Source organism: Gopherus evgoodei, chromosome 15 (assembly GCF_007399415.2).
Source record: "Gopherus evgoodei ecotype Sinaloan lineage chromosome 15, rGopEvg1_v1.p, whole genome shotgun sequence".
NCBI classification, from domain to species: domain Eukaryota; kingdom Metazoa; phylum Chordata; order Testudines; family Testudinidae; genus Gopherus; species Gopherus evgoodei.
In genome coordinates this window covers 28,969,089-28,982,787 of record NC_044336.1, presented here as the reverse complement: position 1 = coordinate 28,982,787, position 13,699 = coordinate 28,969,089, and the positions used below count along the sequence as shown (strand labels likewise).

General features: G+C 58.8%; 2 protein-coding genes across 7 annotated transcripts; one reads left to right on the top strand and one right to left on the bottom strand.

The window, feature by feature from the left end:
* The first annotated feature begins 3,084 nt into the window (after positions 1–3,084).
* SYNGR2 (synaptogyrin 2) lies at positions 3,085–6,687 on the top strand. 2 transcript variants are annotated; one of them, XM_030535042.1, is made up of 4 exons: positions 3,085–3,180; positions 3,936–4,173; positions 4,825–4,964; positions 5,189–6,687. In XM_030535042.1, exons 1-4 carry the CDS (start codon positions 3,103–3,105, stop codon positions 5,384–5,386), a joined length of 654 nt encoding a protein of 217 aa, XP_030390902.1. In that variant the 5' UTR covers positions 3,085–3,102; the 3' UTR covers positions 5,387–6,687. The 2 variants fall into 2 exon arrangements, with proteins under 2 accessions (XP_030390902.1, XP_030390901.1); XM_030535041.1 differs by having other exon boundaries at positions 3,085–3,204.
* Positions 6,688–6,791: 104 nt separating this feature from the next.
* On the bottom strand, positions 6,792–13,605 carry TK1 (thymidine kinase 1). 5 transcript variants are annotated; one of them, XM_030535036.1, is made up of 7 exons: positions 13,219–13,605; positions 11,348–11,379; positions 10,758–10,871; positions 10,241–10,334; positions 9,732–9,821; positions 9,531–9,650; positions 6,792–9,403 (listed from the first exon to the last, which is right to left on the bottom strand). In XM_030535036.1, the coding sequence occupies exons 2-7, from the start codon at positions 11,362–11,364 to the stop codon at positions 9,218–9,220; spliced, it is 621 nt and encodes a 206-aa protein (XP_030390896.1). In that variant the 5' UTR covers positions 11,365–11,379; positions 13,219–13,605; the 3' UTR covers positions 6,792–9,217. The 5 variants fall into 5 exon arrangements, with proteins under 5 accessions (XP_030390896.1, XP_030390895.1, XP_030390899.1 ...); XM_030535035.1 differs by lacking the exon at positions 13,219–13,605 and adding an exon at positions 11,457–11,523; XM_030535039.1 differs by lacking the exon at positions 13,219–13,605 and adding an exon at positions 11,457–11,513 and having other exon boundaries at positions 10,758–10,866.
* Positions 13,606–13,699: the final 94 nt, after the last annotated feature.

Sequence of the window (13,699 nt, the reverse complement as noted above, 5' to 3'; positions counted from 1 at the left end):
GTCCCACAGCTGCCTCTGTGCCGACTCTGTGCCCAGTGAACTGCATCCCGACTGCAGGGGTGAAGTGCCCTGCAGGCTGACTGCAGAGCACGCTCCGGCCAGCTGGCTCGCTGGGTGAGAAGGGATGAGTTCCTTGTGCCCTGGAACGTCCTGGACATTGTGGCTGCTTAGGGATCTATTACAGCCCTCTCCTTCCTCTGCTCAATGCAATCTTCATCTTCATCACCTTCTACGTCAAAAAGGTGAGCAACAGCCAGGGGACAGAGCCCAGCGCCTGGGAAAGGGGGGGGATGGCCCAGCACTGGGGCGTGGGGGTAGTCAGGGAGTGCAGGGCTCCTGTGACCCTCTCTCCCCACAGTACACTCTGATCAGAGATTGCAGACTCTGCCCGAGACTCTCTCATGCATCCAGTTCCACTGACTCTTCCAGCGGATGCTGCTGTTGGGCCTGATCATGGTGTCGGCCTCCTTGGGCTACGTCATCACAAGGTGAGAGAGGGCAGCCCCAGGCAGCTCCTGGGCAAGGCACTGCTCAGGGGACATCAGTGGGGAGCAGGCAGTGCCTACCCCTTGCCCATCACCACCTCTACAGCTCTATTCTCAGACACCACGGACGGCCCCTTCCTCCAGGGCCTGCAGCCTCTTTGCCAATTACACAGCTGCCTGGCAGGTGGTGGCAGAGGCTGTGTCAACCCACCTGCCCTCCTCAGCCCAGCTCGGCCTACAATACGCCATGTCCGATGCCTTCTGCTTCCCACTTCTCATCATGCTCAGGTACAGGCCCAGTTTGGGGCCATAAGGACCCAGGCTACAGGGTTGGGTTGAGGTCAGGGCCTGGGTTGGAGGTGACATGGACCAAGTTAAGTCTAGAAGGTCAAGGGCAGAAATAGCATCTGCAGCAGGGCCTTGCTGTAGGATCAGGTTGCAGTCAAGGTCGATGAGCCGCACCAGTTTGGAGCCCAGGAGCCCGCTGAAGTAGGGTTCATGGAACAGAAGCAGGGCATTGGGAGCGGAGCCGGGAGCAAGGCCATGTGTCAGGAGTGTGCAGCTGGGTCTGTTAGAAGCAGCAAGCGGCAATCTAGTTGCACAGACAGCCTCCAGGTGTTTCCTCTAGGCCTCAAATTGCAGGCCTGGGCCAGTCAAGGCACACGCTAGGCTCCATCAGCCATGGCCTCCGTGGGCAGGGCATCGAGTGGTGCTTAGCCCCATGACAGTGACAGCCCATGCTCACTGCTCGCTGGGGCTGGGGTGGATGCTGCAGTCGCTCAGGGACCAGCAGACCAGGCTCTAGCCCTGCCTGGGCTGGTGGGTGGGGACCCCTCTGGGGACATGTAGTCTGTTGTCCTTCAGCTCTGGAAACTGGTGTATTTTCAGTCGTCCAGAAAGGACATTCCTGCCCCACATCCCTGCCCCAACCCTGATCCCCATCCTGCCTTCTGAACCCCTCAATCCCAGTGCAGAGCACCCTCCTACACCCCAAACTCCTCATCCCCAGCCCCACCCCAGTGCCTGCACCCCTAGATGGAGCATTCATGGCCCCCTATACAATTTCTATTCTCAGATGTGGCCCTCATACCAAAAAGTTTGCCCACCCCTGACCTAGCACCCAGGAATTTAACTCATTATTTTTTGAACCCAGTTACACTTTTGGCCTTCACAGCATCCTCTGGCAACAGTTTCTCAAGGTTGACTGCATTGTATGGAGTAATTCATAAAACCGGCTGCCTATTAATTGGGTGATGCCTGGTTCTTGTGTTATGTGAAGGGATAAATAACAGGTCCTTGCTCACTTTCTCCTCACCACTCATGATTGTACAGACTCTATTGTGTCCCCTTGGTCATCTTTTCAAGACTGGGACTGGACAGTTCAGTTACTCTTGCCTCACATGGAAGCTGTTGCACACCCGTCATCACACCTTTTCCAATTCCAGGGTATCTGCTGTGAGATGGCATGAGAGGTGAGCGCAGTAGGGATTTACATGGTGGGATTATGATGTTTTCAGGTATATTAGCTATCCCTTTTCTAATGAGTCCCAACATTCTGTTACCCTTTTTTCACTGCTGCTGCACATTGAGTGGATGTTTGCAAGAGAATACCCACGATGACTCCAAGATCTTTCATGAGTGGTAACAGCTAATATTGACCCCATCATTTTGTATGCATAGTTGGAATTATGTTTTCCAATGCTCATTACTTTATTAACATTGAATTTAGTCTGCCAAGTTGTTACCCTGTCACCCATTTAACGTGAAATCCCTTGGTGACTCTTCACAGTCTGCTTTGGACTTAACTAGCTTGTGTAACTTTGTATCATTGCAAAGCTTCGACACCTCACTGTTTACCCATTTTCTAGATTACTTATGAATAAATTAACAACAGTGGTCCCAATGCGGATCCTTGGGAGATTCCGCTATTCACCTCCCTCCTCTGTGAAAATTGCCCATTTATTCCTACCCTTTGTTTCCTAGCTTTTACCCAGGTACTGAGCCCTGAGAGGCCCTCCCCTCTTATCCCATGGCAGCTGACTTTGCTCAAGCGCCTTCACCGAAGGACCTTGCTAAAGGCTCCTGAAGTCCAAGCACTCCATATCCACTGGATCTTCCTTGTTCCCATTTGCTGACCCGACCCCCTCAAAGAATCCTGACAGACTGGGGAGGCCGATTTCCCTTTACAAGAGCCGTGCCGACTCTTCCCCCTCTTGGCCTGGTCACCTACGTGCCGGTGAGGCTGCGTGCGGAGGTCTACGGGGAAGAACCAGGGCTGGGCCGGCCGCGGGAACATCAACCCCCCCGCTCTGGAAAGAGAGAAACAGTGACGCTCCTGACAGAGCATCCTGCCCCCACCGCGGCTCCTGCTCCGGCCTGGGGCTGAACCCCCCCGGGCCGGACCCGTTTCCGGCCCGGGCCGCTGCCTGCACCGGCAGCACGAAGCGCCGCGGGCTGCCCGCGGGGCCTGTCGGGCGGCCGGGAGCGTTTGAGCCGCCCACGCCGCGGAGCCGGGACCCGCCCGGCACGGAAACGAGCCGGGCCGGGCCCCTCCCTCGGGGCGGGGCGGACGCGGAGGCTCAAGCCGGGCGGGGCGGAGCGGGGCCGGGCGGGCAGCATGGAGAGCGGCGGCGCCTACGGAGCGGCCAAGGCCGGCGGCACCTTCGACCTGCGGCGCTTCCTGCAGCGGCGGCAGGTCTTGGTGCGGCTGCTGAGCGCGGTGAGCGGGGCCGGGGGCCGGGGGCCGGTCCCGCCCCGCCCGTGTGCCCCGGGCCCTGTCGGGGCGAGGCCGGGCGCGGGCCTGGCGGCCTTGGAGCTTCCTGCTGCTGCGGGGCCGGGGCCGGGGCCGGCTGCGGGCGAGACCTGGGGCCGGCACCTGCTGGGCGGCCAGGCCCCTCGGGGCCTCCCGGAGCGCGGCCCAGGCCGCGGGGGAGGCGCACGGTGCCCGGCTGGCTCCGCAGACGCCGGTCACGAGGTATCAGCTGAGCGGGCTGGCTGCCCGCCCGGCGGGTTTGCTGGGTGCTCTGCCCCCCCGCCCTGTGCCCGGGTCCCCCGAGACCCCCGGGGGGAGCGCGCCCCCGTGTCAGCTGCTACCCCCCCCCCCCGTGGTGAGGCGGGTCCTGCGCACGATTTGTTCTGGCTGCAGAGGGGCGCAGGGCCCAGGTACCTCCCAGCCCAACCCCCTGCTACCGTCACTCCCATGTAAACTGAGGTGAGGCCTGGAACCCCCGCCCCGGCCCCCTTCCAGCCCAGCACGCTGCTCTTGTCAGCTGCCTGTGCATCCCCTCCCTCCAGAGGAGGGTGGGTGGATGGACATGGGCCCCTATCTGCATTGAAGGAACTCCCTCCTGCTTTGGAGGGGTGCAGCTGGTGGTTCAGGGTCCCCCCTCCTCTCGTCTGCCCTGTGGTTCCTGAACACTGCTCAAGCTGACACCAGTGCTGCCTCCTCAGGTGTTCTCCCTCATCGTGTTTTCCTGCATCATCAGTGAGGGGTACACCAACCCCCATGACACCGAGCAGCTCCACTGCGTCTTCCACCGGAATGAGGATGCCTGCCGCTACGGCATCGGCATCGGCGTCCTCGGCTTCCTGGCCTGTGTCACCTTCTTCACGATCGATATCTACTTCCCCCAGATCAGCAATGCCACTGACCGTAAATACTTGACCATGGCAGACTTGGGCTTTTCAGGTAACAGCAGCCATGGGGGTGGGCCTGGCTCTGGTTAGCTAATTCTAAGCCCCTCACCCTAGGAAGGGAATGTTACGATCCCCTAGTCTGATCTCGGGTATAACACAGGCCAGAAAACTGCCCCAGACTAATGCCTAGAGCAAAGCAGAGCAGTTAGAAACACATCCAGCATTGGTGCCTTCTCTAATGATCAGACAATGGCTGCCCTTGTCCAGCTCCTTGGATGATTGTTTCTTTTCAGTGGCCTGTACTGTGCCTGACCAGAAGGGGATGCTCTGATCTCCTGGCACTGTGCCCACCATGCACTGCTGAATGTTGGCACTGCTCCTGGCTGGGAGAAAGTGCCTCGCAGACATGCACCCAGCTGTGCGATCCTTTTCTGCCAGCTTGCCAAAGCATAGGGGTTATGGGGCTTTACACCAAGCCCCCCAGGGGCATCACGCAGCAGTGCTGGGAGACAGCGGAGTCAGTCAGTGACCCTGGCACTAAGAGAGGAGGCCCTTAGCCAACATGTCTGCTGAACAGGCTTTGTTTGGCCCAGCCCTCCCTGCCCGCAGTTGGGTGACATGAAGTCGTCATTGTGGGGCAGGGGATGGGATTACACCCCAGTAAGGCAGCAGGACCCACTGATTGCTCTCTCTCCTCCCACAGCACTCTGGACTTTCCTATGGTTCATTGGCTTTTGCTTCTTGACCAACCAGTGGGCTATGACACTGCCGAGCGACGTGCATGTGGGGGCTGACTCAGCCCGAGCTGCCATTGCCTTCAGTTTCTTCTCCATCTTCTCCTGGGTGAGTGGGGTGTTCCCAGCCAGCAGAGCTCTTCAGGGCTTACCTCTCTTGGGGTGGGGGCTTTGAGAGAATCGGGGGCCTGAGCCACATCAGCATGGAATGGGCAGCATCACTGTGGCCTCCTGCTGCCACTGCATCCCAGTGTCTGGACCTGCCCAGGAGCAAAAGATGCTGTTGGCCTCTTGAGGGGACTGGCTTTGCTGACTGCTGCTGTCTCTTTCTAGGGGTTCCTGATCACCTTTGCTCTCCAGAGGTACAGAATGGGAGTTGAGGACTTTACTAACAGCTACACTGATCCCACCCCTGACCCTTCGACCCCCTACTCAATTTACCCCAACGTCACTCATGACAACTACCAGCAGCCGCCCTTCACCCAGACTGGAGAGACCTCAGAGGGCTACCAGCCCCCACTGGTGTACTGAGCCCTGTGCCACTGGCCAGCAGGGATAACTGCACAAGTGCAATTCATCTGTGGGGTAGGGGCTGTATCTTGACTGGGGGTGGGGGATTGGTGGCTGCTTAGGGTGTGAGGGGCACCAGGGTTTTGAAGTTAGCATGCTAAGGTAGAGGGAGGCAGATCCCTGGTTCCTGGCAGAGCCCAGGGACTGAATGCAGGGAGGAGGCTGTATGCCTCCAGAGCTGCTTGCAGGCTCTGCCTTCCTGAAAATCAAGTACTTGCTGACTGGGGGGTTCACCCTAGCCCCTCCCCAGCTGTGACAATGGAGTGTGGGCAGTTAGTCATTCCTTGCTGTTGTAAAGGAAAGAATTTATTTCCTTTCTTGTGGTAGAGACAGCATGGTAAGTTTTAAACACCTCCAAATCCTGCCCATGGCTACATCAGTGTAACTTCAGCTCTACCCCTGGTGCCTCTACTAACCCTGCTGGCTCAGATTCCCTGAAGTGCCACCTCACTTTTGTATCAGGGTATCTTAATCTCCAGCTGCTACTGTGCTCAGTAGGGTTCAGTTCCTGGGCCAGCAGTTGCTTGTGACTGCACCTGCAGTTCTGCTTCTGTGCTAGGTAACGGGGTTCCTGTGCTGCCTTCCATTTCTGCTGCTGGGTGAGCTTGGTGCCAAAGTGCAGGACTAAACTTTTTGTAAACTGACTTGTATAGGAAGCTTAAGCGTTCCCCTGCAAGTTTGGGGCTATGCCTTACCCCTCCCCCAGCAAGCTAAAGGGGATTCTGTTAAGAGTGGGGGAGGGTCTGATCTTTGGGTACCATCTGCAATGAGATGGCCCAGATCAGGTGGTTGGTCAGCTCTTTAACTGCTGCTGAAACAGCTTCCTAGAATGACTTTGCTGTGGGGCCTGAGCAAGGAGGGGGAAGCTGAGCAGCCCTGTTCTGTTTCCCCAGCACAACACTTTTCTGCTCACCCGAGTAGCTTCTGCCAGACCAGCCTGGTCAGAGCACAGCCTGGTGGTGTCTGCTCAAAACCACCTGGCAGCTAGCTCTCCAAGGGAGGGCCAGGCTTCAGCCTGCTCCTGCCACTGATGCAGCAGTGCAGGGATTGGGGGGACGGAGCTGTTCTTCTTGTGTACACACCAGCAAAGCAAGACCAGGTGTGTAAATAGTCTCAGGTTGTTGCTTCCCCAGTGCACCTGTTCTGGGAAGCGGTTTCTGTAGCCACACTGGGTGAGTTGCAGCCCTAGCTGCCAGCCTGCAACTGAATGTTTTAAATGCCCATTTATCATTGTGGGAAGATGGAATAAAGTGTTTTTCACTGGGGAGTGCTAAGTGTGTGTGGGGGAGTGTGCAACAGGGGCTTTCCTGCTGCTGGGGAGAGGTCTCACTTCACCCTTTGCCTGTCCAGGATGTTTCAGCCTAAGAAGGGTGTGGGTTTTCTCCCCCAGGGAGGAATAGGAAATGCAGCTCTCTTCCTCCTCCTCCTCTCCCCCCCCCCCAAAAAAATCATGCTCTTGTGCAACCAGACCTTGAAAAGATCAGCCTAAGTCTTCAGATGCTGTTGCCTAGAGCAAGTCACTGTCCTACAGAGCCAAGAAATGCATAATCATTGCAGAGGCCTATTTTTAGCACAGCTCAAGTGTCACCCCCCACTTCCGCTCCTGCAGGGGTTAGGGAATTTGAGAGTGGCTACACAAGCAGGCTGTTCCCCTAAAGAAGCCACATAACAGAGCTTCTAACATGCCCTGTCAGCAGAGCATGAGTACAGCTGCCCCCAGAAGCCTGAGAAGAGGCCTCAGCCAGAGCACTGTGAATGTGGCATTAAATACACATTACACTGAGTTTCATTAAATTATTTAATTTAAAACTCACTCCTGCACTTACAGACCCCCTGAACCACTAGGCAGCTGCCCACACCAAGGGATGAGCCCCCCTCCAAGGCTAATAGTGCAGCCTTAAGAACATTAAACTCATCTTTTAGTAAGCAGCTCTAGAACCAAGGAGGAATTCTTCAATCACAGCTTGTAGAGTCTCCCCCCAAAGCAGCAATGGAGGTATTTAAAATTAGTAGCAGTCATATTACACCTGGCAGGTGAGCTTCATAAAGATGGTCAAACTTGCTGCTTCCAGGCTGTTTGGGTTAGGATCAATGCAGCTGCTGTAAGGGGTGGGGGAAATGGGCTGAAGAGAACTTCCTGGTGCCAGGCCAGGGGTTAACAGAGGCCTTGTGTCACAAAACAGCAAGCCTGGGCTGCAGGAAAGGAGGTTAGAGCAGCTAGCACATTCTCCAGGGAAGGCCTGGCCTAGCAGTTATCAAAATGCTACATCTGCCTTAGGGAAAGGGCTTTGGCCCGCAAGCTGTTATGGCAACTAGGAAGCAGCAGGGAATGATCCCAAGCTTTAGAGAAAGGGGAAGAGAGGATTTGCTAAGGACACGAGGAAATTTAAGTCAAAGTGGAGATTATCTGCCTGTTACCTTTGAGACACCCTCATTTAAACATCTGGTTCTAGGGACAACACAGACATCCCTCTGGGAGATTAAAAATAGTGCTCAGCAGAGGCAGCTTTACTACACAATAAGGGGTGGGGCACTCACCAGCAATGCTACTCAAAGCCCCTGCCTGCACTAATCTTTACTCCCTCTAGTAGAGACACAGAGCACATCCTTTCCATCAGGCCACAGGGCTTTTACACCCAATAGGTACCTGCAAACTCTTCTTAGAGAAGTAAGCAGCTGTGCACAGTGGTATTAGCAGAACTAGGCTCCACTGAAGCAGATGTCACCCTTTAACATCAGCCCCAGCTCCACCTCACCTCAGGAGAGCACTGTTTTCAGTTAGTCTGTGTTAAGAGCTTGGATACCATGGCTGGAGGGGTGACTATTCTCCACCCTCATCAGGGGGATACAGGGAGGAGCAGGGCCTCGCTCCTTGAGTTACTACACCTGAAACTAAAAACAGAACCCCCACCTAACCCTAAAAATAAACACATCAATGCCAACTCTACTGCTGGTAACAGTAAAAACCCTTGGAATGGTACAGCCCTGATTGAGAGCAACTCAGTCACTTAGCAAGTATAATTGGAGAAACCATCTTAAATTGGACAGCCACTGAAGTGCAACGGGGGAGGGAGAACTAATTACAGCTGCCTGCCAGAGAGGGGGTGGAGGCAGCTGCACATAAGCATTGTTAGAGGGGAAACTGATGTTTGGGAGGGAAGATAATGGCTGGGGTGTAGTGATAGCAGGAGACAACACTAATAGGGATGGGAGGACTGAGGCCATTTACCTAAGAATGGAGTAAGAGGCAATATAACGAAGGGGCTAAAGCAATGAGGTCCTCCTGCCCCAGTGTCACCTAGGGACAGGGCATCCCCAGGCAGCAAGTCAAACCCATGAGCTAGTTAGGAACAGGCAAGGTCCTTAAGAACACAAGCAAAACCCAGCAACAGTGTCACAGAGGGAGGTCAAAAGTGCTTGAGAGGGGTAACCAGGAGTTCGGAGGAATTCATTACTCAGAAGCCTGGACAGATGGGTGTATTGGGAAGTCCCATACTCAGGGACAAGGGTCTGGTGCAGTGTGGCTGCCTCCGTAAGTGCCTCCCATTTCTTGGGCACATCCCATGGCAGAGGACTTTCCCCTTGGTTGCTTGCCTGACTCCTGTTTGTCATTGTTCTCCCCTTTTGTCCCTTCTACATGGAGGCTTGCCTGGTTCTTTGTAGCTCAGCACACACAAGCAGCAGTTAGGTTTGGCAGGTAGCATTGAGAGGCCACAAGACAGCTCCAGGCTGAACAGAGGAGAAAGCCAGCTTTAAAGAAGCCCCAAAGTTGTAGTCTCTAGCCTCCCTTGCTCAGTTTGCTGGGCTCCACGGCATCTGTCTCAAAGCCAGGACCTTTCGAGAGGCTATGGCATCCACCTGTTTGGCCCCCACAGGCAGGTTCTCTTTGTTTTCTGGCCCAGCCTGCTGAGGTCGCTTCCTGAAGTAGCAGACACGGCAGACAGAGTGATACTTGTCTGACCCTCCAATAACTTCAACCTGGAAGGGGAGAGTATGTTAGAAGGGAATGCTCCTTCCTCCTGTATGAGCACACCATGGGCAGCTCATGTCACCTCACAGGTGCCTTCAAGGCCGTTAGAGTGATCTTTGTTCCCTAGAATCTTACCTCCCTCTCAGCACCCAGCCTCTTAGTGTATGAAGCCTCCCGGTAACACTCCATGCATACAGCATTCAGCTTCACTACGCTCTCTGCCAAGGGGACCAGGTTCAGGATGCTTCCAAATGCCTGCAGCAAAGAGACAGGCTATTTGGTACAGAGATAAGAACTCAGAAGGATCCAGTTACCCATTGCTGAAAGAGAAATTACCTTCCTTTGGAAGGTCCCATCGAGGGCAGCAACAATCACTGTCTTCCCTGCATTGGCCATCGCCTCACAGAACTCCACAATGTCTGGGAACTAGACAGTGCATAAAGAGGACAGCTTCAGCAAGGAGAGTGCAGAGGAAGAGTATGGGCAGGTTCGAGTGCTGCAGATAGCCTTGAATTTAGAAATGTGCCTACAACAGCAGGACTGGGCATCGGCTAGGAAGCTACAGCAACATTATCTGAGCAAAGGGGGCAAGGAGAGTCTTCACAGTTCAGACTAAACATGGCAGGTTTAGCTGCCCACAGGACCCATACCAAGGCTACAGGGAGGGATGCACTAGACCACACATGTGGCTGAACAAGAACTCCGCACAAGACCATTTTACTGATTAACACAGTGGGTCTAAGATTTTTCTCTGCACTTCTCATCTTACATGACATGGGCCCCTTCTAGGCAAATTGCTGGTTATTTGGACAGGAGACAGCAGCAGACAAGCATTGAGAACTTACAAACTGGCCTTCGTCAATACCAATCACAGCTGAACCAAGTGCCTCCTGCTGCACATCTTTGAGATAACAAGCTGAAAAAGCCTCCATGGTATTCCTGCAAGGAAGGATCAGCACACAGAGTGATTGGTCAGCCATACAGGAGGGCACTATTAAAAAGAAGGGCTCAAGCACAGGTAAGAGCTGTTTTGAGACAGGTCATCATTCCTGGGCTAAAAGCTGTGCCACTTACACATGGTGCAGCTGCCAACCAGCTAGCTGTAAGAAGAGACGTCCTACATTACAGCTAAACAGCAGCAAGCTGAAAGGAGCATTCTGTGGAGGGGCACAGGGCTGCAGAGTCATGCCTAGACACCCCATTGAAGGCAAGGCCAATGGACTGTACAGAGCAAAGGAGACAACTTCAAGCTTGTAAGCCAAGTTCTCTATAGTTTCCCTTATTAGACGCAAACAGTCAAGCTGCAGCAGTCTGATGATTATCCTCCCTGCTAATGGGGGGATATCCACGGCAGCAGCTCACCTGTCATGCGTGGAGACCCCATTGGTGCAGTAACGACTGTCCTTGGCGTACTTTATCACCAGGCATTTGTACTGTGCAATCTGGAACCTGCGGACCCGGCGCATGAGTTCTGTGCTAGAAAAGAGTGTCACAATGAACCACACCAGGCACAGGGGCTAACACACGGGGGACCGGACATGCCCCCCAGTCCATTCGTGGCAGCACAGCAGACAGCGAGCTCTAGCACGAAGACATACTGGGAGCCAAGGAGCCTCACCAGGCCCAGGATGCTGTCAGCCTATCTGGGGGGCAAGAACAGCAGCGTCTCCCCCCAGGAAGGGGACTGGGCTGTGCTCACCAGCAGCAGCAGCAGCCCGCGCCGCAGCCAAGGGGAGCCCCCGGCGGCTGAGCAGGCAGCTCCGTGGCAGAGGTCCGAGGCTCTGCTGGCCGGGTGCAGGGTGCCCCACGGCCGGGCTGGCTCGCTGCGCCCCGAACCCAGGGAGCGGGGCAGGGGCAGCAGCCAGGGCCCAAGCGCTGCAGGCCCAGCAGTAGCCGCCGCTCCCCGCCTGACGGGGGCCGCCCCGGCCGCACGCGGCCCCCCGGCCCGGTACCTTTTCCCGGAGAACATGGGCCCGAAGATCACCTGCGGAGACAGAAACACGGGGTGAGCCCGGCAGGGGGCCCCGCAGCGCGCCCCGCCCCCCCCGCCCGAGCACCCACCTGGATCTGGCCGCGCGCCCTGGCGGGCGAGCCGGGCTGCACCCCCGGCACGTTCAGACAGCTCATCCCGCCGCTCCCCAGCGAATGACCCGCGCGCACGCTCGGCTCCCTTAAACCCCGCCGGCACCGGCCAATCAGGAGAGGCCACGCCCCTCCCGCTCCCCTCGCCGACCAATCAGGACCAGGGCGGGAAATTTCACCCTAGCACCCAGAGGCGGCCTGTCCCGGTGCATGATGGGAAAGGGATTGGTTCCCCCAGTAGCCCCCCTCCCGGAGTAGTTCTCAGCGTCCCCCGACGGTGGGTGGTGCCCCGGTCCCCCAGGATCCCGGCCTCGGGCCCCCCCCCCCGGCTCCCCGCAGGATCCCGGCCTCGGACCCCCCCCCCCTAGGATCCCCTCCCGGTGCCCCAGGATCCCAGCCTCGGAGCCCCCCCCGGTGCCCCAGGATCCCCCCCCGGTGCTCCCAGGATCTCGGCCTCGGGCCCCCCCCCGGTTTCCCTAGGATCCCAGCCTCGGACCCCCCCCCGGTCCCCCAGGATCCCCCCCCGGTGCCCCAGGATCCCGGCCTCGGCCCCCCCCCGGGCCCCCCAGGATCCCAGCCTCGGAGCCCCCCCGGTCCCCCAGGATCCCCCCCCGGTGCTCCCAGGATCTCGGCCTCGGACCCCCCCCCGGGCCCCCCAGAATCCCGGCCTCGGGCCCCCCCCCGGTTTCCCTAGGATCCCAGCCTCGGACCCCCCCGGTCCCCCAGGATCCCCCCCCGGTCCCCCAGGATTCCGGCCTCGGAGCCCCCCCCGGTCCCCCAGGATCTCGGCCTCGGACCCCCCCCGAGCCTCCCAGGATCCCGGCATCGGGCCCCCCCCGGTCCCCCAGGATCCCGGCCTCGGAGCCCCCCCCGGTGCTCTCAGGATCCCGGCCTCGGAGCCCCCCCCCGGTGCTCCCAGGATCCCAGCCTCGGACCCCCCCCCCCCGAGCCCCCCAGGATCCCGGCCTCGGGCCCCCCCCCGGTTCCCCCAGGATCCCGGCCTCGGACCCCCCCGGGCCCCCCAGGATCCCCCCCGGTGCTCCCAGGATCCCGGCCTCGGATCCCCCCCGGGCCCCCCAGGATCCCGGCCTCGGGCCCCCCCGGTTCCCCCAGGATCCCGGCCTCGGAGCCCCCCCCCGGTGCTCCCAGGATCCCGGCCTCGGACCCCCCCCCCGGTTCCCCCAGGATCCCAGCCTCGGAGCCTCCCCCCGGTCCCCCAGGATCCCGGCCTCGGAGCCTCCCCCCGGTGCTCCCAGGATCCCAGCCTCGGACCCCCCCCCGGTCCCCCAGGATCCCGGCCTCGGGCCCCCCCCGGTTCCCCCAGGATCCCGGCCTCGGAGCCCCCCCCCCGGTGCTCCCAGGATCCCGGCCTCGGAACTCCCCCCGGTTTCCCCAGGATCCCGGTCTCGGACCCCCCCCCCCGGTCCCCCAGGATCCCGGCCTCGGACCACCCCCCCGGTCTCCTAGGATCCTGGCCTCGGACCCCCCTCTGCTTCCCCCAGGATCCCAGCCTCAGACCCCTCCCCTCGGTGCTCCCAGGATCCCGGCCTCGGACCTCCCCCCCGGTTCCCCCAGGATCCCGGCCTCGGACCCCCTCCCCGGTTCCCCCAGGATCCCGGCCTCGGACCCCCCCCTCGTTCCCCCAGGATCCCAGCCTCGGACCCCCCCCCCCGGTGCCCCCAGGATCCCGACCTCGGACCCCCCCCGGTGCCCCCAGGATCCCAGCCTTGGACATACACACCCCGGGTTCCTCCAGAATCCCAGGTCCGAGAGGCTTTGTTCCCAGCGGAGCCTCGCAAGCCAGATTCGCGGTACCTGTAATCGGGGGTGGACGGGAAGGAGCCGGGAAGAGTCCGTGTGTGTGACCTGCACAGAGTCAGCGCAAGGCGCAGGAGGGGAGGGGGGCAGCGATCGGGAGTAGAAGGAACAAGGTCTTTGTTATCTGGACGCTTAGCCGCTCTGGGGGCAGGGTCCCGCCAGCTGTCTACACTGGGGAGCTGCCCAAAGCGTCAGGGCTGCGCCAGTCCCCCTTGTCGGAGAGCAGGCGCAGGACCGGGGCCAGGGAACACGGGGGAATAAGCTGCCCACGGGGAATTCCCCTGCTCCGCTGGCTCCGAGCTGGGGACTGGGGAGCTCGGGGGAGGAAGGGGGCAGGGCAGGAGCCTGCAGAACTCGTGTTTCGGTGAGTCCCGCAGCACCTTCCTGAGCTTGGCACCGGCTTG